Source organism: Balaenoptera physalus (assembly GCF_965194825.1).
Source record: "Balaenoptera physalus genome assembly, chromosome: 16".
NCBI lineage: Eukaryota > Metazoa > Chordata > Mammalia > Artiodactyla > Balaenopteridae > Balaenoptera > Balaenoptera physalus.
In genome coordinates this window covers 22,796,243-22,821,010 of record NC_138898.1, presented here as the reverse complement: position 1 = coordinate 22,821,010, position 24,768 = coordinate 22,796,243, and the positions used below count along the sequence as shown (strand labels likewise).

General features: G+C 49.4%; 1 protein-coding gene across 1 annotated transcript in view; it reads right to left on the bottom strand.

Moving 5' to 3' along the window:
• MTCL2 (microtubule crosslinking factor 2) overlaps positions 1 to 24,768 on the bottom strand; it is a 71,917-nt gene that overhangs the window by 8,443 nt on the left and 38,706 nt on the right. Inside the window, 11 exon segments of the mRNA XM_082430022.1 lie at positions 3,276 to 3,672; positions 3,674 to 4,624; positions 6,207 to 6,277; positions 7,247 to 7,318; positions 8,373 to 8,624; positions 10,197 to 10,364; positions 11,342 to 11,446; positions 16,339 to 16,569; positions 17,808 to 17,933; positions 20,925 to 21,071; positions 23,086 to 24,273. Of these exon segments, the coding sequence (XP_082286148.1) occupies positions 3,276 to 3,672; positions 3,674 to 4,624; positions 6,207 to 6,277; positions 7,247 to 7,318; positions 8,373 to 8,624; positions 10,197 to 10,364; positions 11,342 to 11,446; positions 16,339 to 16,569; positions 17,808 to 17,933; positions 20,925 to 21,071; positions 23,086 to 24,273 (3,708 nt within the window).

Here is a 24,768-nt window from a genome sequence, read left to right as displayed (position 1 = left end):
CAAAACATTGCACACACATGCATTTACCCAAATGATTTCAACCCCTACAGCTTATTTTGTAATTGCAAAACATGAACACTTTTTTTGTCATGTATGTCCAGATCTCCTTCTTTTTAATGGCCATATGCTATTCCACTGAATGGAAATAGCTTGATTTATTTATCCAATGCATTTTTTATGTGGATATTAGGTAGTTTCTAATTTTTTTTTTTACTATTACCAACACACAGGGATAATGGTTAAAAGTGCTGCAGTACATTATTTACAATTGCCAAAACCTAAGTGTCCATCAACAGATGAATGGATAAAGAAGATGTGGTATATATCTACAATAGAATACTACTCAGCTATAAAAAAAGAATGAGTGTGCTGAATTGGGCGATTGGGATTGACATATATAAAGTGATGTGTATAAAACTGATGACTGATTAAAAAAAAATTTTAAAAACAAAACAAAACACAACAAAAAAAAGAATGAGATTGCAGTAACATGGATAGACTTGGAGGGCATTATGCTAAGTGAAATAAGTTAGAGAAAGACAAATACTGTATGATATCATTTGTATGTGGAATCTAAAAATTACAACAAACTCATGAATATAACAAAAAAGAAGCAGACCCACGTATATAGAGAACAAACTAGTGGTTACCAGTGGGGAGAGGGAAGGGGGGAGGGGCAATATAGAGGTAGGGGATTAAGAGGTACAGACTATCAAGTATAAAATAAGCTATTGTACAAGGTTATATTTTACAGCACAGGGAATATAGCCAATACTTTATAGTAACCATAAATGAACTATATCCTTTAAAAATTATGAATCACTATATTACACACTTGTAACATATAATATTGTACAGCAACTGTACTTTGAAAAAAAAAAAAGTGCTGCTGTAAAACTCAATTGCTTAGTTCAAATCCCAGCCCAACTGTCTACCAGCTGTGTGAACTTGGATAAGTTATTTAACCTCTTTGAGCCTTGATTTTTCCTGCTCTAAGATGAGGGACGTGATACCTTTGTCAAAGTTGTTGTGAGGGTCACATCAGGTATATGTGAAGCATTTGATAGTGCCTATTAAGTATTCAATAAATCTTAGCAATTTTTATTAATAATGCAATACATTTCCTTACACACGTATCTACCTCTGTGAATATTTCCATAGGCTACATTCCTAGGAGAACTACTGGGTCAACAGGTAATAAGCACATTTTACATACTGAAAAACATTTGGATCAACTATGAAACCAACATTCAAAATACGGCCAGCTTTGTACCTCTGTTTCTTGATGTAGGTGTGGTTATGTGGGTGTGATGATTAATTTCATGTGTCAGCTTGACTGGGCCACAGGTCCAGATATTTGGTCAAATATTATCCTGGGTGCCTCTGCAAGGATGCTTTTGGAAGACAGTAACATTTAAACCAGTAGATTGAGTAAAGCAGATGGCTCTCTCTAATGTGGGTGGGCCTCATCCAATCAGTCAATGTACTGAACAGACCACAAAGGCTGACTCTCCCTGAGTAAGAAAGAATTCTTCCTTCCTGATGACCTTTAGATCGGAACTACATCAGCTACATATGCTGTACTGGAGCTATACTGTTGGCTCTTCTGGTTCTCAGACTTTTGGACACAGACAGGAACTAAACCATTGGCTTTCCTGGGTCTTCAGCTTACAATATAATAAAACTCTCTCTCTCTCCCTCTATATATATATATACATATACACACACATACACATACACACGCATAACCACAAAGCCTATTAGTTTTGTTTCTCTGGAGAACTCTAATACAATGGGTGTGTTCAGTTTGAGAGAAGTCAATAAGCCAGATTCTTACAATATGCTCAGTATGTATATTAACCTCAAAAAGGGTTTTCTTAAGTTAAAAAAAGAGGAATGAATATTTAAAAGGTTTTTTTTTTTTTTTTAAATGCAGCCAGAGAGTATAGGGAAGTAAGGCACTCACCATACACTCCTGGGGGTTCTAGAAATTAAACAAAGTCTTTGGAAAGACAATTTAGCAACACTTATCAAATACCTTTAACAATTTACAGTCTTTTATTCTGGAATCCCATTTCTGCAACTCAAATGTAAGGAAATAATCTGCAATATGGAAAAATGCTTTTGTATCAAGATGTTCACCACAGCATTACGTATAAATAGGGAAAAACTAGAAACCAGCTAAACATACAATATGTACAAATCACATGGGTCAATCCCAGCCCATGCCACCTCTCTGTGCCCCCACCTACAACCCTCCTTCACTCCGTGCACTGCAGACCATGATACCACCCCTGACCACAGCTGACTGGACCAAGGGGTTACACTGGACTCAAGTTACACTAGTCAGTTTCTTCCTGAAATGTGGAATGGGGACACAGGGATTTGAGTCAGTCTCCCTCAGGTGCTGGAACTGGAAGATGTTATAAAAGCAGAGTAGGCAGAGCCCACCTGGACCATATTCAAATACAACAGAGACAGAGGGAGGAAGAGGACATCAGAGAAAATGAAGCTCAAGAGAGAGGAGAGGGAGACAGAGCAGCCACTGGGGCCTTTGGGTCCCTGCCCTTGGGTTCCATGAGATCCTCTGCAATTTCCCTTTCTGCAAAGCTAACTTACATGCGCTGTTTTACTAACATGCACATAATCCCTAACTAAATCTGAAATTGGTATCAGGAGTGGAGTGAGCAGCAAAAGAGTCTCAGAGGAAATGGAAGCACTTAGGGATAGAGTCTTGGTGGGGTGAGGGCAGTGGTGTGCTGGTACATGTTTAATGACTAGTTTCCCAGGAGTAAGAGGAGAAGCCCTGATCTGCAGCATTTCCAATTTTCACGGAGTAAATCCTCCCATGCAGCACTTCTAATTTTCACGGAGTAAATCCTCCCCTGGTGGCCGACCTCAAGGTACTAAGGTGACATCACTAAACACAGAGATGTACACGATTGGCTCTCATGAACCAAAGGAGGTGGCTCCCGCACACCACTGGGCAGCAGGAGGGCAGTGAGCATGCCTCTTCCCTGGAGGGGATGCTGGCAATCTCTGGGGTGTGGTGGCAAAGCAGGTGGGTATGCCACCATGCTCACCAGTCTCTTGTATTCAGACTGTGTGTCCATCAGGTCTGCTGTTCCAGGTCTGGGGCCTTCCAACCCCCATCCCAGAGCAGCACAAGGACCTTTAGAAATACACAAACCACATGCCTGAGTTTGAAAACCAAGAGTGGGACCTTATAAGCCAATCTCACCTGCCAAGAAAAAGGGCAGACCCCACCCACCTACCTCATTGGGAAGGACCGTGGCTCCATCTCCGTCACGAGGGACCCCATCCTTCCCCATCTGGGGGAGCATGCAAAGCCTGGCCTCCTCGCTGCCGCCTGACTTGGCTGCCTTCTTGTTCAGGATCCTGGCCATGCCCTCCGGCTGGTGGTAGCTGGCGGGGGAGATGGGCTCCAGCTTCTTGGCGCCCTCCTCCCCGGGTACGGACGTGGGGCTTGGCGCCCGGCCACACACGTTGCGGAAGAACTCCTGCACGATGCCATACTTGGGAGGCTCGGGCTTGGCCCGGGCCTCGGACACGCCCAGTTTCCAGACGGACTCGGTGCTCCCCGAGTGCTCCACCACGCTGAATAGGCTGGACAGCCCATCGTTGATGTTCCTCAGCACGGGGCTGTCGCGTGGTGGTGGAGCGGGCCCAGGCCGAGCCGTTCTGCTTGCCCTGATGCAGGTTCCACAGGCTGCGGTCCTTGGCCCCGTCCAGCTTGGACACAGACCGCCTCTGGAGCTTGGGCGAGCCGTACTTGGGCGAGCAGCACGGCCGCTCGATGCGCGAGTGCACCTTGTCCAGGGAGGAGGAGATCTGCTTGCTGCGCACGGACACCAGCGAGGAGCTGCGGGGCGACCAGCTCTTGCCATGCAGGCTGCTGCGGGGCGGGTCGGTCTGCAGGCCCACGCTGACTGTGCGGGTGGTCTGCGTGCCCACGCTGGCCAGGCCCACCGTCTGGCTGGACGTGCTCTTCACCTTCCGCTCCAGCGAGCCCGAGCGCATGGCCTGGCGCACACAGTTGGTGATCTCCTTCATGTCGTCGCTCATGTTGCCCGACATCTCAAAGTCGTGCAGGGCCGCTGGGAAGCCGGGCCCGGCCGCCGAGGGGCCGCCCCCGGAGCCCCCGTCCAGGCGCTGCCGGGAGAAGTTGCAGAGCCAGCGGCTGTAGGAGCTTTCCGCCAGCCCGTCCGCCTCGGCCGACTCTTTGGGCTTGGCTGTGGTGAAGAGGAAGCCTGGCTCGATGATGATCTTGCCCTCCCTGTCATGGACCACGGGGACGCCCAGGCGCCGGGCCACTGGGGGGCTGTAGTAGACGCGGATGCCCGTCTTGTCGGGAGCCGTGTAGCTGCGCTGCATCTGCCTCCCCGCCGGCTCCTGGCAGCCCAGGGCACCCAGGCGGTTGCAGTCACGTGGCGAGAGCCCTGGCTGTTCCGGGGCAGCCTTCTCCGGGTCCACTGGCTGGGGGCCCACAAAGGCAAAGGCAGGGCTGTTGGGCAGCTTCTTGCCCCGGGCGGCTTCCCCTGCGAGGTAGGGGGAACAGTCCAGCAAACTTTCAAACTCTGACATGGAGGAAACCGATTTGGTCCTGGGAAGAGCAGGGGAGAAAGGGCAGAGTTAGTGGAAGATGCCTCACGCGGAAGCAGGTACTCTGGTCTTCCTCCCTGGTCCGTGCACTTCACGGGCAGGGGGCGGTGGGGCAGTGGGGAGACGGACCATGACGGTCCTGCTCACCTCTTGCGGAAGGCGCTGTAGGTGCCCTGCCCCTCGTCCCCTCCACACTCACACCTACACACTCAACACTGCATCTCTGAGCACCTGCCATTCTCCACCGGAGGGCTTTTTTCTGTCTGCAGGAGCACACTTGGCCTCCACCCACAGGAAGCTAGAAATTCACATAGTTTATGGCCCTAGACACAGCCCTCAACAAACAGTGAGTGGGGTTTGGTGGCTTGGTACCAGCCTCCCTGCCCGCAGGTGGGAGAACTCATGTTCTGCTCTGGCTCCCAGAGGTGCTGTGAAGCTGAGCTCCAGTTGCCCACGTGTATCCCGGTTGATAACACCTCCTTCATGGTGCCTTCCCTTCCCTGTCTCACTTCCACGCTTTTCCTGGAATCCCCTCCCAAATATACCATTTGCACTCAAATCCTTGCCTCAAGGTTTACTTTTGAGGGAACCCAATCTAGGACGCCATTTAATCTCCAGCCCAGACCTGGCACGTGTGCTGCCTGATGACTGTAAGTGCCGGGCATACGTGACAACATTGCACACGTCAGACCATTCAGTCCTCCGACAACTCTAGGGGGCAGTTCCTGTTATCCCAGTAGGTAGAAATGGGAAGTACAGCCCAAGGGCACAGAGCTAGAAATGACAGTGCTGGAATTCAAATCCCGCACTATGGACTCCAGAGCCACCCTCCTATCCCGGGGCCCACCTGGCTTCACGCTACTCGCATGGCCCCTGGGAGGTTCTGTTACCCTGAATCTTTTCATAATGGTTTCCTAATGGTGGAGACATGGTCCTGATAGCCCTAGGGGTCTTCCTGGCTGTAGCACAGGGCTGGGCCCAGAGGTTGCTGCTCACTAGTCCCAAGAATAGATGTCCGGCTGGACTCTCCCAACTCCAGGGACAGGAAGAACCCCAAGAGGAGCTAAACAGTTGCTTTCTCAGCTAGGATATTCTGGGGCCCCAGTGTTCCACGCCCAGAATCAAAAAAAGCACAGGCTACAATTGCCATCACTCAAACTTTCCCAGCTCCTAAGTGGCTTGGGTTCCATAAAAACCATACCCCAGGGGACTTCCCTGGCGGTCCAGTGGTTAAGACTTCACCTTCCAATGCAGGGGGTTCGGGTTCAATCCCTGGTGGAGGAGCTAAGATCCCACATGCCTCCGGGCCAAAAAACCAAAACATAAAACAGAAGCACTATTGTAACACTATTGTAACAAAAAGCACTATTGTAACAAATTCAGTAAAGACTAAAAAAATGGTCCACATCAAAAAAAAAAAAATCTTTAGAAACCATATCCCAGTGTTCTCCCAATTCAGCTGAGGTGCAGTGGCAGAGGAAGAGAAGGGAGGCAAAGGGGCAGGGCAGCCTGCAGGGTGGGGCTGGGGGGGCAGAGCAGGGGGAGGGGCTGCAGAGTGGAGCATGGGGAGGGGCTGCTAGCACCTCTTTAAGCCGGTTCCCCCAAGCTCAGCTTCAGAAACAGCCTCCTTGTTGTGGATCTTCTCACTGTGTGTCTGCCATGGAAGAGAGACAGGAAAGGGTCAGTCTGGCCACTAGCACATAGAGGGAAGGTAACAGGGGGTCAGTGTGGGAGCTGGCCCCGAGCCCCACGCATGAGTCTCCTCTTGTAGAGCAGGAGTGACGTCAGCACTGATCTAGAATGCTCATTGGTCAGTTTCTGGCTACAGTGCACCTACCCCCTCTCCACACACACATAGGTATTTGATCCAGGCATGGCCAATCAGTGGTCCAAGAGAGAATCCAAGGAAAGAGACTCTATTTAGAACTTATTCTGAATGTAGTGGCAGCAACAAAGCACCCAGTAGTCGCTGCTCAGCTGAAGGTGAAAGCAGTGACCTGAGGTCCTGCTTGGGGTTTGCCCCACCCTGGTTCAGAGACCTGCACCAGTTTTCTGACCCTGCATCACCAGCCCTCTTGAGCCCCTAATGAAAGCCTTTCCTGCTTCAGTTCCCCAGAATTGGCCTTTATTGCTTCCTCAGGCTGTCATGAGCAAGGGCCCATATGTTCACTGTTTGGTTACTCGGTGTGTGGCTATACGGACAGTGCACCTGAGGCTTAGAAGCAAACTTCACTGATTGATCTCCACAACCAGGGCTGGGCTAAGGCAGAGAACGTGATTCTCATTTTACCAATGAGGCAACTGGGGCCCAGAGAGGGAGAGTGACTTGCCCAGGATCACACAGCTCTTTGGAGGCTCTGCTTTTGAGAAAGGCACAACTGAAACACAGAGAAACACCTAGCCTTTGTCCCAGGCATGGAAGGATGGAGCTAACAGGGGGCTCTTTACAGGTCTCAAGGCTGGAGCCATGAAGTAGAGACCTCAGGATTGAGGAGCCCAAGGGGGTGAGGGTGTGTGACCTGTGGGACAGGATTAGCATCCTCCTTGTCACATTCCCCACAAGTGAGAGACTTTCCAGTGTAGCCAGGAGCACAGCACATGGGCGGCCTGCCACCCCACTCACCTCTTTCCAGCTGTTGTCCTGCTTCTCCAGATCTGAGTGCTTCAGGACCCAAGGGTCAGCAGCCTTCTGCAGCTGGGCAAGAGTAAAGAAGATGGTCATGTGCAGGCAAAGATGGTGAGCAGGGCCCTGTTCTGTGCAGGGCCATTCCCCAGGCTCCACTCTGCAGCCCAGATGACCCAGATCATGGACTCAGAGCCACCTTCCCAGGGGGCAGCAGCTCTGAACCAACGGAGTGGGTTTGACAAATGATCATGAAACCAACCACTTACAGGCATCCTTATAAGTGTCATTATATCAAGCACAGTAATAGTTGTTATTACCATGTTAATTCACACTACAACGCCTGCAACAGCTACATCAGCTAAGCAGCAGCTGAATGACATCAAAGTGGTATCGCCACCTAGGTATGCTAAGCAGCAATTAAACTGAATGAGAGTGGCCTCTGCATTCTGTCATGAATAGCTCTCTATGAAAGAGGCAAAGTGTAAATAATATGTACATTAGCATTCAATTAGTGATTTTTTAAAATCTCTGAATGTAAATTTAAACAGCAAGAAAGGGAGTGAGTGGGTTGGAGTATGCTTTTGTAATATCTGAGTCTTATATAAAGATGAAGTCCTGACTTATACAATTGAAATAAAAAATAAACAAAGGAAAAAGTCACAGTGGAGCATAGCAGCTTGATAAGCTAGGTGCATGTTAACTGTAGTGGGGCTGTAATGGTCAATGATTGTTTTTCCTATTTCCCCCTTTTGGTCAGAGGACTCTAATTTTCACGGGAAACCTCTTGGTTCCGAGGTTTTGGCAGGTTCTAGGTGTGGGCACGTGACTCATACCTGGCAGATCAGAGCCTTGTGGAAAAGGAAAACTCTCTTTCCACTGAAACTGCTAAGCTGTGAGGCTATGAATACAACACTAACAGAGGCCATCTTTGAGAACGGCTTGCTTCAGAATAAAACACAGCGGAAAGCAAGCCTGTGAGACTGGCAGAGAGGAAGACCTGGTCCCTACTGCAGCCTCTGAGCACACAGATCCATCTCTACCTGAAGGAGTCTTCCCCCTGGTCTGCGCCTATAGCAACTTCCCCCTTGTGGCTTAAGCCGTCTTGGGCTGGGACAGACCTCACCTGGCTCAGGCGATTCTGCAGCTCCTTTACCTGCTGCTCCGCCTGCTGCTTCTCCCCCTGAAGCCGCTCCACCAGCTGCAGCTTCTCCTGGCCCCAGTTGTGCTCACTGATCCGTAGCTGCCGCGTCAGCTCCATGACTGCACTGTAGGACTCAGCCAGGAGCTGCTGCTGCTCCTCCCGCTCCCTCTGCAGGGCTGCCTTCCAGTCGGGCCCCATCCGATCTCCAGCCCCCTTCCCAGCCTTCAGCTCCATCTGCGGAAAGAAGAGCAACCTGGGTGGCTGGCACCAGGAGGCCCCTCCTCTCTGCCCTCCCTCGTCCCTCCCCGGGCATCAGCAGGGGGCAGGGGGGAGAGTGCTCTCCTCACAGGACCCCTCACCCAGGAACCTTCACTGACCTCCTCAGTTAGAACTAAACTTTTCTCACAGGCAAAGCTTGTGTAGCACAGCTTCTACACACCAAGCTCCGTGCTAAGGGCTTTTCAGGCATTATCTGTGCCCTCAAGAAAACTCAGCAAGATAACCACCATTTTCGATATTTTACAGAGGAGGAAGAGGTTCACAGAGGTTATCTGTCCCTGGTCACATAGCTACAGAATGGCAGAGGTTCCTAGTTATTGCTTCTCAGGATATTTCATCAACACTTACCCATGTTTACCAGGGTTTACGGTTAGTGGGGGACATGCACAGTCACATAAAGAATGTGGGCAGGAATCACCTGAGCGTGATGGCTGTCTTGGCCCAAATCTTGGGGGGCAGGAGGGAAACGTGCAATCTATAGAATCAATGTACCCCACACCCCCAAGCTGTGGTCAGATTCCCATGGAGGGAGGGACACCTGGAATGCCTGGGGTTGGGGGGGCAGTGGGAGCAGGGGACACTGTGGAAGGTGCAGGTGGGGCGGGAGCTGTGAGATCAGCAGGGAGGGTTGGGAGGAGAGAATGGTGGCACCAGGAAGCCAGAAGTCTGAGAATTGGGAAGAAGGTGGGATCACGGTCATGAGGAGACGGAAGGGCAGAGGTTTGGGGAGTGAGGGTCAGGTCTGCCACTGACTAGCTGGGTGACCTTGGGAAAGAAACTTAACTCCTCTGTGCCTGTTCTGTCACTTGCCCAACAAAGATAATCAGTGTACCCACCTCTGAGGGGCCCGTGATGCCTGGGAAGGCAGACTGCAGCAGGGGCAGAGGGGAGGGAGCTGGGCCCCGCAGAGTTCTGGCGTGGGGTAGGGGTTGGGGTGGTGAGAGCTTTCTCTCCGAGTGGGAGGAAGCCCATCCTCTCACTTCTCAGGCCAGAGTGGGGGGCAGCACCTTGCCTCCAGGCACACAGCAGAGACCAAATATCCAGGACTCCTGGTTAAGGCTCCTTTGATCATCTGGGTTGTAAGGAGGGGAGTCCCCCAGTTTGGGTGGAGGGAGCAGAACAGAGTCAGGTAGCAGGGGCTTAAGGGGATCCTTATGAGGACAGCAGGCAGCAGAAGTGTGGGTGTGAGGATGAAGGATGTCACCAGGTGCAGACAGGCATTTAAGTGTTCCGGCCCCACCTGTGAGCTCATGGTGCGGCGGAGGCGCCTGTGATGTCCCCACGGCTCCTTTGCCAGTCCCTCACCTGCCTTCCCTAGCCCAGGGACCTTCAGCTCCCACTGTTTCTGGTACCCTTGCTGTGTGACTCTAGGCAAGTCTCTTGCCCTCTCTGGGCCACAAGGTAAGTGAAGGGGTTCCTATGCTTCTAGAAGCATGGTTTGGGCATCCTCCTCCCCAGTCTGACAGCTGAGGCCTTGGCACAGAGGGGAACAAGGAGGGGGATGTCTCTGACAGGTGGGAGACTCACCAGGGAAGTATGGCTCTTGAGCTCTGCCCGCTCTGTCTCCCAGGTGGCCTTGGCCTTGGCAAACTGTTGCTGAAGCTCAGTCAGACCACGGCGTTCATCCCGAAGCAGCCAGCATAGCTCCTTCAGCGTCACCTTCATGTCGGCGAGTGTCTTGATGTACTCATTGGGCTGCAGATGGGGGCAAGGCCTGGGTCAGGAGCTTTCGGAGCGGCAAGGAGGAGAGGCTGGGCTGGGAACTCATCCAGAGTCCAGCCTGGGACTCTACCAGGCCTCAGGCAAGTCCCAGGACCTCTTCGGGTCATCTCCCCGTAAAACAGGCATAACAAGCCCAGCCCTGGCCACCTCTTAGACTGACACATGCCCCAGTCTCACAAAAACACAAAATTCTGTAGTTACAGCAATTATTCAACCTAAATCTGAGCTGGGCCCTGGCTTCTCTGAGGCTCTGCAGCATCTAGGCCTCCGTCTTTCTCCTTGCCCAAGATCTGCCTTCTCTGACCCACCGTAGGCCAGATGGGGAGTCTGAACCACGGAAGCTCCCTGACTGCCCGACTTGGACCCAGTCTTCTCTCCTGGGCCCATGACCTGCTTCCCACCTGTAACCCAGCTTACTGTGGGAGCCTGACCCTACTGCTCTATACTACCCCGTGGCTTGATTTGATGGTTCCTGATCCTAGGCCACAAGGCCCTTCTTCATACAACTCACTCTAGCCTGATGTCCTTACCCCCACTATGCACATCCCAAGCTGCAGCCAGACTCAGAATACCTTGCCACATCTCTGTATATACAGTTCTCTTGGTACAGAATGGCCATTTCCCTATTCTCTATTAGGCAAGCTCCTATTCATCCTTCGAAACCCACCACCTATGACCCCTTCTCTGTAATACCATCCTTTATACTCTAAACAGAATTAACTGCTCTCTCACCTGAGACCCCACGGTCCATCATCTGACCCTCTGTCACTGCCCTGGGGTGACTTACATACCCCATAGTACTGAGCATCTGGGGCCAGTGACCAAGCAATAACCTTCTGCCGCTCCAGTGCCTGGTGTAGGACTGGGGTCAGAAAGCAGCAAGATGTGATCACTAAACAGACAAAGGAACAAATGGACAGGACAGGACTGGAAATGGGCTGAGAACGCACCGTGTTTTGGGTCCAGCTGTCCCCCGTGCAGGTCTTGTTATCAGAATGCTGGGCGTTTAATTCCTCTTCCTCCATTAGCAGGTACAGCTCCTTCATGCTATTTACCTGTTTTTTAAAAACCACACTCAATAGCGGGTAGGAGGGCATCACGCCTGGGGTCTGACCCTCAGGGGGAGGGGATACAGGCTAGTGGCCCAGATAGAAAGTGGGCTGCACAGCCAGGCAGGAATAAAGAATGGGGGTTTATGGACCAAAAGTACCCCAGCTGGGTACTGATTTCCCAGATTTTAACTTTGAGCCCTGGGCACCATCCAGGTCAAGGAGCACAGCTGGAGAGTCAGACCCTTCTGCCCCCCACACCATCTCTTCTGCCCCAAGGACCATGAGGCATCCCTGAGAGCTACTCAGAAATAGCTATGTTATCAAGGTAGGCACTGTGGTTGGAATAAAGGGCCACAAGGCACCCTCATAATTATAGATAAGGGCAACCAGAGGCTTGGGTGGGCAGAAGGGACCCTTCCTGGGAGCGGAGGGGTTTGCTGCTGATGGATTCTGGGCAGGAGTCCAGAGCCAGCCCAGGAGACCAGGGTCTAGTTCATGATGGGAGTGAAGCAGAAGAAGTGGGTGCTCATTCACTATTCACTTCATTCATTCATTCATTTGACAAATATTTATTGAACACCTACCACGCACCAGGCCCTGTGTTCAGAGCTGGGAATACATCAGTGAGCAAGACAGACAGAAGCCCTGGTCCCCTTGAGCTTCCATTCCAGTAGCAGGAAAACAAACAAATATGTGAAATATTGATACATGAAACATCATTAAATATATGGAATGTTCCATAATAATAAGTGCTATGGAGAAAAAGAGAGCTGGGAAAGGAGCCAGGATGTGCTGCACTGGGTGGTCAAGGACGGCCTTAGAGAGAAGGTGCTATTTGGGCAAAATCCTGAAGGAGGTAAAAGAATAAGCCATGTGAATACGTGCAGGTTGAGAATTCCAGGTTAAGGTCACAGCAAATGCAAAGACCCTGAGATGGGAACACATCTATTTGAAGAAGAGGAAGAGAGCCAGGGAGGAAGTGAGAGGTACGGGGACCAAGGCTGGCTGAACAGGCTTTGTAGGGACTTCGGCTTCTACTCTGGGTGCCATGGGAGCCAGGGGAGGATTGTGCTGAGGAGTGACACTGGCCTGACTTTCAGTTTTACGAGATCACTCTAGCTGCTTTGTTGAGATACTTTATAGGGTAGCAACAGAGCTCCATACTGCACAACACCAGGGGGCACCATCCACGTGGAGTACACGTGGCCTGGTACCTCCCTGCTTTGAATAGAAGATGCTCGGTGGAAGGGTGCAAGGGCAGAGGCAGGGAGACCAGTTAGGAGGCTACGGTGATTATCCAGGCGAGAAGTGGTGATGGCTCAGATGGGGGTGGTGAGGGGGTAGGCAGTGCAGCTGGGTCAGATTCTGTAGAATCTAGATAGATTCGCAATGTGCAAGAAAGGCCATGTAAGCCAAGTGCCTGGACAAGCTCCCCAAGGAGGCAGGTGAAGGTCAAGGAGAGACGCGGCCTGAGGGCTGAGCCCTCGGGACTATTACGTTAAGGGGTCAGTTCAGGGAGAAAAGGAGGGTCCAGCCAAGGAGACTGAGAAGGAGCAACCAGTGAGGTGGAAGGAAAACCAAGAGAGTGTGGTGAAATCAAATGAAGAAGGGTTTCTGGGGTTCAGGGCAGGCACTGAGGCTGGAAATATGTGGGGTGGAGCAGGGCCTGTGTGAATAAATACCCAGTTCCCTCCCTGGTCACCAGTATCTAAACATACTGACTTTTGATTATCTGTATATGTGCACAGTTCTTTCCCTGAAATTCTTTGGGCTGGGTGTGCTTGGAATTCAGAATTAATCGGGATTTAGAAAGATAATATGATACCTACACTGTATATTGTAAAACAGCCCCGTCTGGTGAGATACCCTATGCTTGTGGACACCAATATTTCCCCTTCAAACATGTGAGTACTAACAGGAAATGGGGTAAATAAAGGTTTTGCTGCCAAATGAATGTCAGGTCAATTTTTTCCAACTGAGTTAGACCCAACAAACCACAGTTCTCAGAGCTTCTGGATTTCAGAATTGAGGACAAGGAATCAAAGATCTTTATCTGCAGTAGAATGGGGATAATAATTGTTTCCACATCATAGGGCATGTGTAAAAGTGAAATGCAATTATCCAAACAGAGCATTTATCACAGTGCCAGGACACTATAAATACTCAATATATGAGGGTTACCATTCATATATATAGTTTTAATTCTACATGTGTGGACACACATATTCTTTAAAAGTATGAATGTACATCAAGTTTGTTATTTATATGGTTATCTGTATTTTATTATGTACTTGTTTATATGTATTTTATACACATGGGCTTTATATCATTATATCTATATATATATGTATTTTTTACAGTGTGGGTGGTTATGTTTCTTATCACGTCTATCTCAGTAAGTATGTATATTTCTATTTATTATAGGCATGTATATTATTTTATTTTCTATGGTTACACCTTATTTTTTTCCTAAAGTAAGTTTCTGTTTCTCTCTGTTATCCCAGTACGTTGAAATGGCTAGAAAGATTTTCACCAAATATGGAGAGTTTGCCTGAGACAACCTGATTTAAAATCAGGCTACGTGGCCTGAAGGCAATTAATTTTTTTGGGGGGTTGAGGGGGACATCTTCCCTAGCAGCCAAAAGTGGGCTTCAGCTATGGAAAACAGTATAGAAGTTTCCCCCAAAATTAAAAATAGATCTCCCATACGCTCTAGCAATCCCACTTGTGGGTATATATCCAAAGGAAATGAAATCTGGATCTCTCTATGTTCATTGTGGCATTATTCACAGTAGCCAAAATATGGAAACAACCTAAGTGTGTGTCTATGAATGAACGGGTAAAGAAAATGTGATATATACATACAAGGAAATATTATTCAGTCTTAAAAAAGAAGGAAATCCTGCCATTTGCGACAACATGGACATGGATGAACCTGGAAGACATTATGCTAAGCAAAATAAGCCAGAGACAGAAAGAGAAATACTACAAGATCTCACTTACATGTGGAATCTAATGAAGTCAAACTCATATAAGCAGAGAGGAGAACAGTGGTTGCCAGGGCAGGCGGAGGGGGGAATAAGGAGTGAATGGGTAAGAGTTTCAGTTTTACAAGATGAAGAGTTCTGGAGATGGACAGTGGTGATGGTTACACAACAATGTGAATGTACTTAATGCCAGTGAACTGTAAACTTAAAAATGGTTAAAATGGTAAAATTTATGTTTTGTACAATATATTTTACTATAATATAAAAAAATAAATTTTAAAAAAGTTATTAAAAAAAAACAAACTGGGCTTCATCCAGAGGCTTGTGTGGGACTTCCAAACAGGAGGGACAGTCCTAAAGCAGACAGCGGCTTCAAATAGAGTCCCCAGGTGTCACAAAGAGTGATGCTCGTGGGGCAGCCATGCTGGGCTTTCCAGGTGCTTCTCATAGGGGTGCCTTCATGTCAGACATTCCTGGGAGAGGGCAGCAGGGAGTGTGTTCATCTAAAGATGGTCAGCAACTCTCTCTAGAGGCCCTTGGGGAGGAGGCAGGCGGCCTATGAGCCCCACTGGGGGTCGGGGAGGAAACTCCTGCTACAGATTCAGGTCTAACCACCATCCCCTGCTCCTGGGACATTCAGGCTACTCTGGGGGACCGCTGACAGGGGTACATGGGGACTGCCACTGGTCCCCATTGGCTCTGAAATGAGTAGTTTGAACCAGAGAAGGGCCAAGCCTGGGCTAGGGCAGAGGTACCTGTACCTAAAAGGCCAAGGCCAAGGCCAAGGTGAGCAGTGCCAACTCAGGTGGGTGTGACTGAGGTATGACGTCCTTACATGCCCCCTTCTCCTAGCAATGTCAGTGTGCTGATCATGACAGGAGGAAGGGGATTTGATGACAAAGGGTCCTGCACAGGCTGAGGGACAAATGGGCCACGTGAGTCCTTCCCAAGCTTCACACATTCCCAAAGCTCCACTCGTCATGTTTCCTGCCACACCCAAATACTACCTGTACTATCAGTAATGCTTTTAAGTCAACCTACCCTTTCTAGTTAAATAAACATATCTAAAAAAGGAAGTTGACATTACTAAAAATGGAAAGCCAGTGTCCATTATCATTGTCAAAGGTAACATTAAAAATAAAATAGGTATATTCATAAGTGAAAAATAAGCAGCAATAAAGAATCAACTACTTTTATAGGTAAAATGTGGATGAATCTCAAAGAATCATATTAAGCAAAAGCCAGACACAAAAGACTACATGCACTTGTATGAAGTTCTAGAATAGGCAAGATTAATCCATGGTGTAAGAAGTCAGAATAGTGCTGACTGCTGGGGTGGGCATATCACCTGTGGCACCCGGGAGCCTTCTGGAGCACTGCAAATGTGCTCATTGTGATCTGGGTGATGCTATACTATGTATCTGCAGGGTGTATACTATAAAACTTCATCAGCCGTACACTTAAGATGTGTGCACCTTACTGTATATAAATTGTACCTTAAAAGAGTAAAAAACATTAATATATACTATATTTGCATATAATGCAAAAACAACGAAACCAGATCATTAAAGGCATCTATATCCTATTGCCAGCTCGAGACTCAGCTTTGTTAAAAAGGGAAACCAACAAATACCGCAGAGGTGTTAAAGACCTACTGTCCCCCAAGCAGACTTCTTCCTGGGGAGGCCAGGACTGAGTCTGTCGTCTTCACCACGGTCTCCCCGGCATCTGCCACAGCACCCAGTAAAGAGCTGGTTCTCAACAAACCGATGCTGAAGGAATGAATGAATGAATGCAAGGATGGAAGCTGCAAGCTGATGCCTCGTATCTGAGCCCCAGGGCTATGTCCCTCCTGTCCTCTCTCCTCTACCCCACCCCACCCCAGTCCCAGTCCCAGGGGACCCATACCTCAAGGAAGTCATCCCCCTCGCTGGGCAAAACCTTGCCCTGCCGCCAGCGCTTGAGGAACCACCTGAGCTTCATGAACAGCAGGAGGAAGTTGTGCTTGAACTGCTGGGACTCCTGAACCAACATGTTCTTCTCCTGGCTCCAGAATTTCTGCTCCAGCCTCCGCTGCAGGCTCAGACTCTGCAGCTCAAACTCCCGCCGCAGGAGTGCCCTCTGCTGGTCCTCCTTCAGCTGCAAGGGGGACAAGAGCGTGAGCTACCCCAGCTGTCTAGGGGACCCTAACTCACCCCATTCCAGGCCTCACACAAGGGCCGAGAGGAAATTTCAGGCGGTGCCTGGTGGTGACCCCTGACAGTGATTCCGCCACTAGCAGTTCATTGTGTTGAAATAAACAGTGCCTTCTGCTACTCCAGGGGAGAAAGACTCATAAAAAACAGCAGCAATCACAGTAACAATCAGTGAAAGAGCTGGGATCTGAATCCGGCTCTGTCTGATTATAAAAACCATGACATCATCTAATGAGCCCATACCGGGAACCAATGTTTCACATGAACTCTCACATTCATTGAGGCACCTGGGAGGGTGAGCAATGATGGCAGGGAGGGGTGACCCACGTGCAGAGCAAAGGGCATGCTCGGGGTGAAGAAGGCTGACAGCATTAATACCTTAGTAAGCAACGCGGTGTAATGGCTCAGAGGGAGCCAATAACCTGGATTAGAATCCCAGCCCCAGGGACTTCCCTGGTGGTCCAGTGGGTAAGACTCCACGCTCCCAATGCAGGGGGCCCCAGGTTCGATCCCTGGTCGGGGAACTAGACCCCGCATGCATGCCACAACTAAGAGTTTGCATGCTGCAACTAAAGATCCTGTATGCCGCAGTGAAGATCTTGCGTGTTGCAACTAAGACCTGGCACAGCCAAATAAATAAAATAAATAACAAAAAAATATTAAAAACAAACAAACAAAAAGAATCCCATGCCCACCTTGCCCTGCAAGTGCAACCCTGGGCAAAGCACTTCAGCACTCTGGACATCAGTTTCCCCACCTGTAAAATGGGGACACACTTCACAGGGGAAAACATGAGGATTAAAGGACATGATGTGTGGCAAGTGCCCTGACATACAGTAAGGGCTTAATAAATGCTTTCTACTAGCAGAGCTACCATCTTGATTACCAGCCAGGCCTACGGCCTTTCTAATACAGATTTTCAACTCTGACGGGGCAATATTTCATAGATGGGAAACTGAAGCCCAGAGAGGAGACAGAATGGCCTTGAGGTCACACAGACAGTCAACGACAAGCCCAGGATTCCAGCCCAGCACAGCTAATGCATAAGCACCAGTGCAGCATGGGGCGAGAAGACACAGGTTTCCCCTGACATTCCTGCCTCTGAAGACCCATGGGCCGCTAAGGTTTGGTTCAGGGAAGACAGGTTGCAGTAGGTGCAGGAGAGCCCTGGGCACCACCCACCTGCACCATTTTCTGGTTGAAGTTTTCAGCCTCCTCCTTCCGCAGCTGCCGCTCTTGGGAGAGCTGCTCTTGCAGGCCCCGGAGGCTGTCATGTGCTTCGGCCAGCACCAGCTGCAGCTCCTTGATCTGGGGTCGAGATGAGGGACACAGATAAGGAGGAGGGAGAGAGCAGGAGGAGGACAGAAGCTGCAGTCAAAGGATGAGAGTCGTAGGAGAGCAATTGCAGTAAGTCAGGCCCAAGCTGTCCTTCCCGTATAAACCGGGCACGGCAGCTGTCCCTACCTCGGTGGGTTGTCATGACGATGAAATGAAACGGTGCACATCAAATCTAGCTATTGTTATAATTTTAGCTTGATAATTTCTTGCAGAAATTTATTTGTAGAAAATAAATACTATGAAAACTCAGTTTAATTCACAAAGATGTTCGTCTCGTTTATAATTGCAGTAATTTACAAACAACTAAGATAAGTTAGGGATCAACCATATGAGTTTCATGGGTCTATACTTATGTTAAAATCCATTCAACTGCACACTTAAGGACAGTGCCCTTGGGAATTCTCTGGTGGTCCAGTGGTTAGGACTCCACACTTTCACTGCCGAGGGTGAGGGTTCGATCCCTGGGTCGGGGAACTAAGATCCTGCAAGCCACATGGCATGACCAAAAATAAAATTAAATTTAAAAAAAAAAGGATAGTGCCCTTTATTGTATGTATATTATTATGTTATACTTCAATAAAAAGTTAAAATTTTATATACTCAATAGAAAAACATGAAGGACATGGACACACACAAACTAAATGTTCACAGTGGTTAATTATGTGATAATCTTGTGATCTTGACTTTCTTCTTTATATCCTTATGCAATGCTGCTTAGGGACTTTATTATAGTTATTTGTTGTTTATAATGACTATATAATAAAACCTTACAAAAAAGACAATAAAACTCTACCTTTGGTGAGGGAGGGGCGGGGGGATTGGGTTTATAAGGATTTGTAGCTAAACAAGCAAAAAAAAATCTATTTTGTTAGAAGTCAGGATGGTGACTAGATGGGGAGGAGAAGGGAAGCTTCCAGGGCCAGGTCATGCTCTGTTCATTGATTTGCTTGCTGATTACACAGTAGTGTTCAGTTGATGAAAATTATTTGAGCTGTACACTTACAATATGAGTGCTTTACTGCATGTATGTTATACTTCACTTAAGATTTCTAGGAACCTAGAAAAATGGTACAGATGAACCAGGTTGCAGGGCAGAAGTTGAGACACAGATGTAGAGAACAAACGTATGGACACCAAGGGGGGAAAACTGCGGTGGGGTGGGGATGGTGGTGTGCTGAATTGGGCGATTGGGATTGACATGTATAAAGTGATGTGTATAAAATTGATGACTGATTAAAAAAAAAAAGATTTCTAAACGTATTTCTACTAATAAAGGGAAATTTTTATGCTGTCATGTTAAGCAGGAAAACAAAAAAGAGAAATGTCAGCTCCAACACCTACATAAAAGGTTTCCAGGTATGGCAAGATGTTCCTCTGTGAAAAAACCAAACACTCGTTATCTGGCCAATAATGTAAAAATTTGGTAATGGAAGGCACTCTGGCTTGAGGTATATCCTGTATGCCTGTTTTTGTTTTTTTGTTTTTAATATTTATTTGGCTGCATCGGGTCTTAGTTGCGGCACAAGGAATCTTTTGTTGTGGTGCATGCGCTTCTCTCTAGTTGTGGCGCATGGGCTCCAGAGAGCATGGGCTCAATAGTTGCGGCACATGGGCTCTCTAGTTGTGGCGTGCGGGCTTAGTTGTCCTGAGGCATGTGGGATCTTAGTTCCCTGACCAGGGATCGAACCCGCATCCCCTGCATTGGAAGGCAGATTCTCAACCACTGGACCACCAGGGAAGTCCTGTGTATGCCTGTTTTTTATTAAAAATCCTTAAAGGGCTCAATACTACCTATCTCTGGTGTTCTCCTTAAACTCAGTGCCCAACACGGTGCCTGGCAAATTGTGACTTCTCAGTAAAGAGTGGCTGAATGAAACAATAATTGAGGGCAGGTAGGAAATTATTTTCTCTGCAGGTGAGCTGGCCTATCTCTTTTACTCAAAAAATAAGAACTAAGTATCTCATGCTTCCTGCCCCCTCCTCTCCTCTTTTGCCATGGCTGCTAGGACACTCAGGCCACTTCAAGAGTTTGATCCATCAGCTTCGAGGGAGCGTCTCCCCCTTCACAGTTGCAGACTGGCCTCCCTGGGACCAAAAGTTGCCTTCCTAGGGATGCTGAGAAGAAAAGGACGCTCAGGTTGGGGCACACATGAGACTCTCCATGGTTCAGGAGTCTCAGGGAGGCCCCATCCAGTCCATAGGAGCCTTTTCCTGCTTCAGGTTCATTATGAGGTGCTGGGGAGAGGCTCAGTAGGCTTGGGAGGGGCTCAGAACCATCCGGAATTCCTCAAGGACCAGGGAATCCTAGCAATTCTACAGCGACCACCCACTCTAATCCTCCCATATTACAGGTGAGGAAGCTGCAGCCAGAGAGTGGGAACATGCCTGAGGCCACACAGCCTGGCAGGTCTCCTGAGGCCCAGTGTTGTGTCATCCTCTTCCTCCTCATCCTCACCCAACAGGGACCAGGCCTTAAGCTAAGGCTTTTCATGTATTTAATCCTTTCAACAACCCTATGACACATTACCTTTATTTTAAAGGTGAGAAAACTGAGGATCAGAGAAGTAAAGTGACACTTGTACAATTTTACAACTAGTATACATAGATCCGCAATCTGAACCCAGTCAGCCTGACTGTAGAGATTGCTGCCTTCCTGCTAAAGAAATGACTGTTTCCATTAAATGACATAAATTATTAAATTCCCTGTGGAATTCAGTAGTATAGGAGAACAAGATCAATTTCCTTGGATAAGTTTATAAACTTCCTTTCATCAGGCCCTGAGAATGGCCCAAACTTCCTTGTTTCCCTCTCAGCCCTTGCTGTCAGGAAGCTTGGAACCAAAGGAAATACTCAAAACCCATATCATCACCAGCTAAGATTCTCCACAGATCACTCTGTTCTTGAGCGGCCTCAGCCATTCTCCTCCTACCCTCCCCCCTGCCCGCTCAGGCCTATGCCCACCTCAGAGGCATAGGAATCATTGTCTTCAGCTCGGTAAGGCCTGAAGCTCCGGCTGGGGTCGGGCTTGGAGTCCAAGTCGCCGCTGCGGAAGGCCTCTCGTATCCTGGGTTCCCATTCCGGCAGGTCCCTGAGGTCAGGTGGCTGCACCTAGAGGCGCAGGCAGAAGAGACTAAAGGTAACCACGGGGAGGGGGACATGGGGGTGCTAGAAACTGCACCCACCCCAGGCCTCTGGCTCTGTAAGAGGCCTCTGACCGCACACCTGAAGGCAGGGGCCTAGGTGGATTTGCCTCCGTAGCTCAGCGCCAGCCCTGGTTGGCACACTGCGACTACCCCATGAATGTCTGTTGAAAGGCTGAATGACTAGTGGTGAGTGAAAACACTGATTCTGTGAATGCCTGTCTTGTGCACAAACCTTCTGAGCCAGCTTCAACTGTCCTCCCACACATGCGGCCCCAGCTCATTCCTAACCCAAGGAGAACCAAGAGGGAGACCCAACATAGGGCAGTCTGCTTGCTTAAGAAAAGCAAGACCGAGCCAGATGCACAAGGTACTGATTAAAGAAATCAGTTGTCAGAAAGAAAGAGCTAAACCTCTCTGTACAGACATGGGAAGACGCCCCTCCCCCATTGCTCTCAGGATGAAGATCAAACCTCCTGACACTGAGGTCCAGCCGAAGATCAAACCTCCCGACACTGAGGTCCAGCCGCACTCTTTCCCTTAGTCCTTGGACACATCCTGCTCCTTCTGGCCATAATGCCTTTGCACAGGCTGTTCCCTCTGCTTAGAACACTCTTCCCCTGGTAATCCATCCTTCTGATCTCAGCTCAGATCAGAGGTCCTCCCTGACCCAGGGTCTAGGTCAAGCTTCTTGTTCACAGAAGCCAGCACCTTTCCTAGAGAGCCCTGATCTCAGTTTGTGATTTCCCATTCAATGGCATGATATTTTGATTAACATCTCTTTCCCCACTAGATGATATAGGCTGGGGGGCAGGAATCATAACTGTTTATTTGCTTACCATGGCACCTCCAGCACTAAGAACAAAAAGCATATGAACAATAAATAGAGCATCGTAAATAAATGAACAAATAGATACACTACACAAGAAAAACAAGTTGTGTGGTAGCAGGAGGTATAACATAAAACAATTTGAGGCAAAAACAAATACATGAGAGTACGTGGAGAGAAAGAGTTAGAAGGGCATGCTGTGCTGATGAAATGTTCTAGATCTGCACCACTTGACACATGCAGCTACTGAGCCCTTGAAATGTGGCTGAACTGAAGAAGTGAATTGTCAATTGTATGTATTGTACTTTTTATTAATTTAATTTTAAGCAGCCCACATGTGTCTATATGACAGCAGTGCTCCAAAACCAGTGTTAATAGCAAAACCTTGAAGGAGTAAGAAGCAGGGAGGAGGAGGCTTCATCTTTTTACCAGAGGCACTTCTGAAACTCTTTGCATGTTTATGGATTACTCTTGCAGTGATGCTTTTTGGGGGGACAAGTGCTTTTGCTATTTTAATTTTTTTAAGTAGTAGTTTATAGATATCAAGGCTGGAAGTTCATTACCTTTAGAAAGCCAAGTTTCTGGCCTTTGCACAGGATCTGACCAAAGCTTTTTTTTTTTTTTTTAAATAATACTCGTTTTAAAATACAGCGTTGCAAAAGAAGCATGAAGAGAAGAAAGGGCGACCTGGCAAAAAGATAGGGCTTTGGAATGAATCCTTTTATCAACAGTAAATGACTAAGGGAACTGTGGTATATTCACCCCATGGGATCATATTCAGTCATGAGAACACACACATTATTGCCACCTGAGACAACAAACATAATGGTGAGTGAAAAGTCAGGCACAGGTGAGTGCGTTCTGTGTGATTCAATTTATGCAAAGTTCAAAGACAGGCAAAACCGAATAGAGAGGGGTTACCCTTGGGAGTGGGGATAGTGGCTAAAAGGGGACCTGAGGAGGGGCTTCTGGGGCGCTGGTCATGTTCTCGTTCTTGTCCTGGGTGACGCTTACACAGGTGCGCTCACTTTGGGAAAAGTCATTAAGCTGTGTACTTGTGCTTTGCGTGCCTCTCTGTATGTATGGTTCAGTAAAAAAGCCCATACCTACATATATAAAAAAAGTAATAGGGCCTGTGACTGGGACATCTTACCTGGAAGTCTGAGCCAAGGTCTTTGGCCAGAAGAATCTCCTTGGAGGGTCCCTGGGAGCCCAAGGCGGGCAGCGTCGAGAAGGGCTCGGGCTGCTCCTTGCTGGGGCCCCCGAGGACCGAGTCCGCCTTCCGCGTGAAGGCGTGGAGCTCCTGCTGGAGCAAGCTCAGCCGCACCAGGAGGGCGTGGATCAGCTTGGTGTCCCTGGGGCCCTCGCTGTTGTTGTCGGGGGCCTCGTGCAGCCGGAAGTCGGCACACTCGTTGTCCAGATACGGGCGGAGGCCGGCCGTGAAGCCGTTGGCATCGGCCACCAGGACGTCGATGGCCTTGCTGACCAGGACGGCCTGCTCCCTCAGCCCCGGCAGCGCCTCGGCCTCCCGGGCCCTGCAGAGCCGGGCGGTGTGGGGTCCGTGGGCCTCGCCTAGGGCCGCGGGCACACACTGGGCCGAGTCCCCAGCCTCGGCGTCCGTCTCCAGCATCGGCCGCGTGCTCTGGCAGGAGGCGAGGTCACAGCGCTGGAGGTTGGAGAGGAGCACCCGGTTCTCGTACTGCAGCTTCTTGACCTTGCCGCTGAGCTCGCCGATCTGCAGCTTGGCGGCTGCCAGCTCCTCCTGCGAGGGCTCGCTGAGCACGGAGCAGCTGTCCTCCGACAGCGTCACGTCCAGCTCGTGCTCCGAGCGGTACTTGGCCAGCTCGCTCAGCAGCAGCTTGTTCTGGTCCTCCAGCTCGGCTGAGGAGCGCCGGAGCAGCTCGGCCTCCTCCTCCACGAACTGCAGGTGTCGCCGCAGCTCCGCCAAGCTCTCCCCGCACTCGCCGCCGCCGCCCAGAGCGGAGAAAGCCAGGCGGGCCTCGGGGCCCCCGCAGCCGCCGCCGTGATCCTTCATGTCGTCCATCTCGGCCCGCAGGCCGCGGTTTTCCACCTCCAGCTCCACGATGCGGCGGCTCAGCAGGTTGGCTTCCTCCTCCACCAGCTTCAGATGAACCTTGAGCTCCGTCTCCCGCGAGTGGGGTGCGTCCGCCAGCTCCTCGGCCGACAGGGCGCCATCCAGGTCCCCGTAGAGCGAGCGGTACTTGAGCAGCTCCTCCTTCATGCTGTCATTCTCCTTGGCCAGCTTGGTGAGCTTCTTGCACATGAGGGCCGACTCCTCCTTTGCAAAGTGCAGCTGGCACTTCAGGTCGGCACTGTCCTCCTGGGGCCCGAGGGGGAACAGGGACAGGCACGACCCAGCAAGGTTAGTGTTGGGAGGCTCAGCCACAGCATTTCAGGGAGCACTAACTAAGTGCTGGGAACACAGCCCTGACCCTCAAGGAGCTCTGGGTCCAGAGGGGAAGCAGAGAGGGGGACATACATATTGCAGCACAGATGGGGCACCGCATGTAGCCTGGGGAGTCCAGGAGGGCTTCCTGGAGTAGGCAACATTCTGCCAGGGTCAGTGTTGCTGCTACTACTACTACCATTACTACTGCAGTTTTCTCATCTGTAAAATGGGGCAATAACATTCCCTCCCTCACAGACCATGAAAAAAATTAAATGAGACAATATATAAAAAGTGCCTGACACCCTGACCATCCAGGACCACTAGAAACGAACTATATTCTATGCCTGACCTGTGCTACATATAGCACTTTCTCTAGCAGAGCATGTGAGAACCATGGGCTCAGGGTGTAGTTTGGGGAAGTAAAGT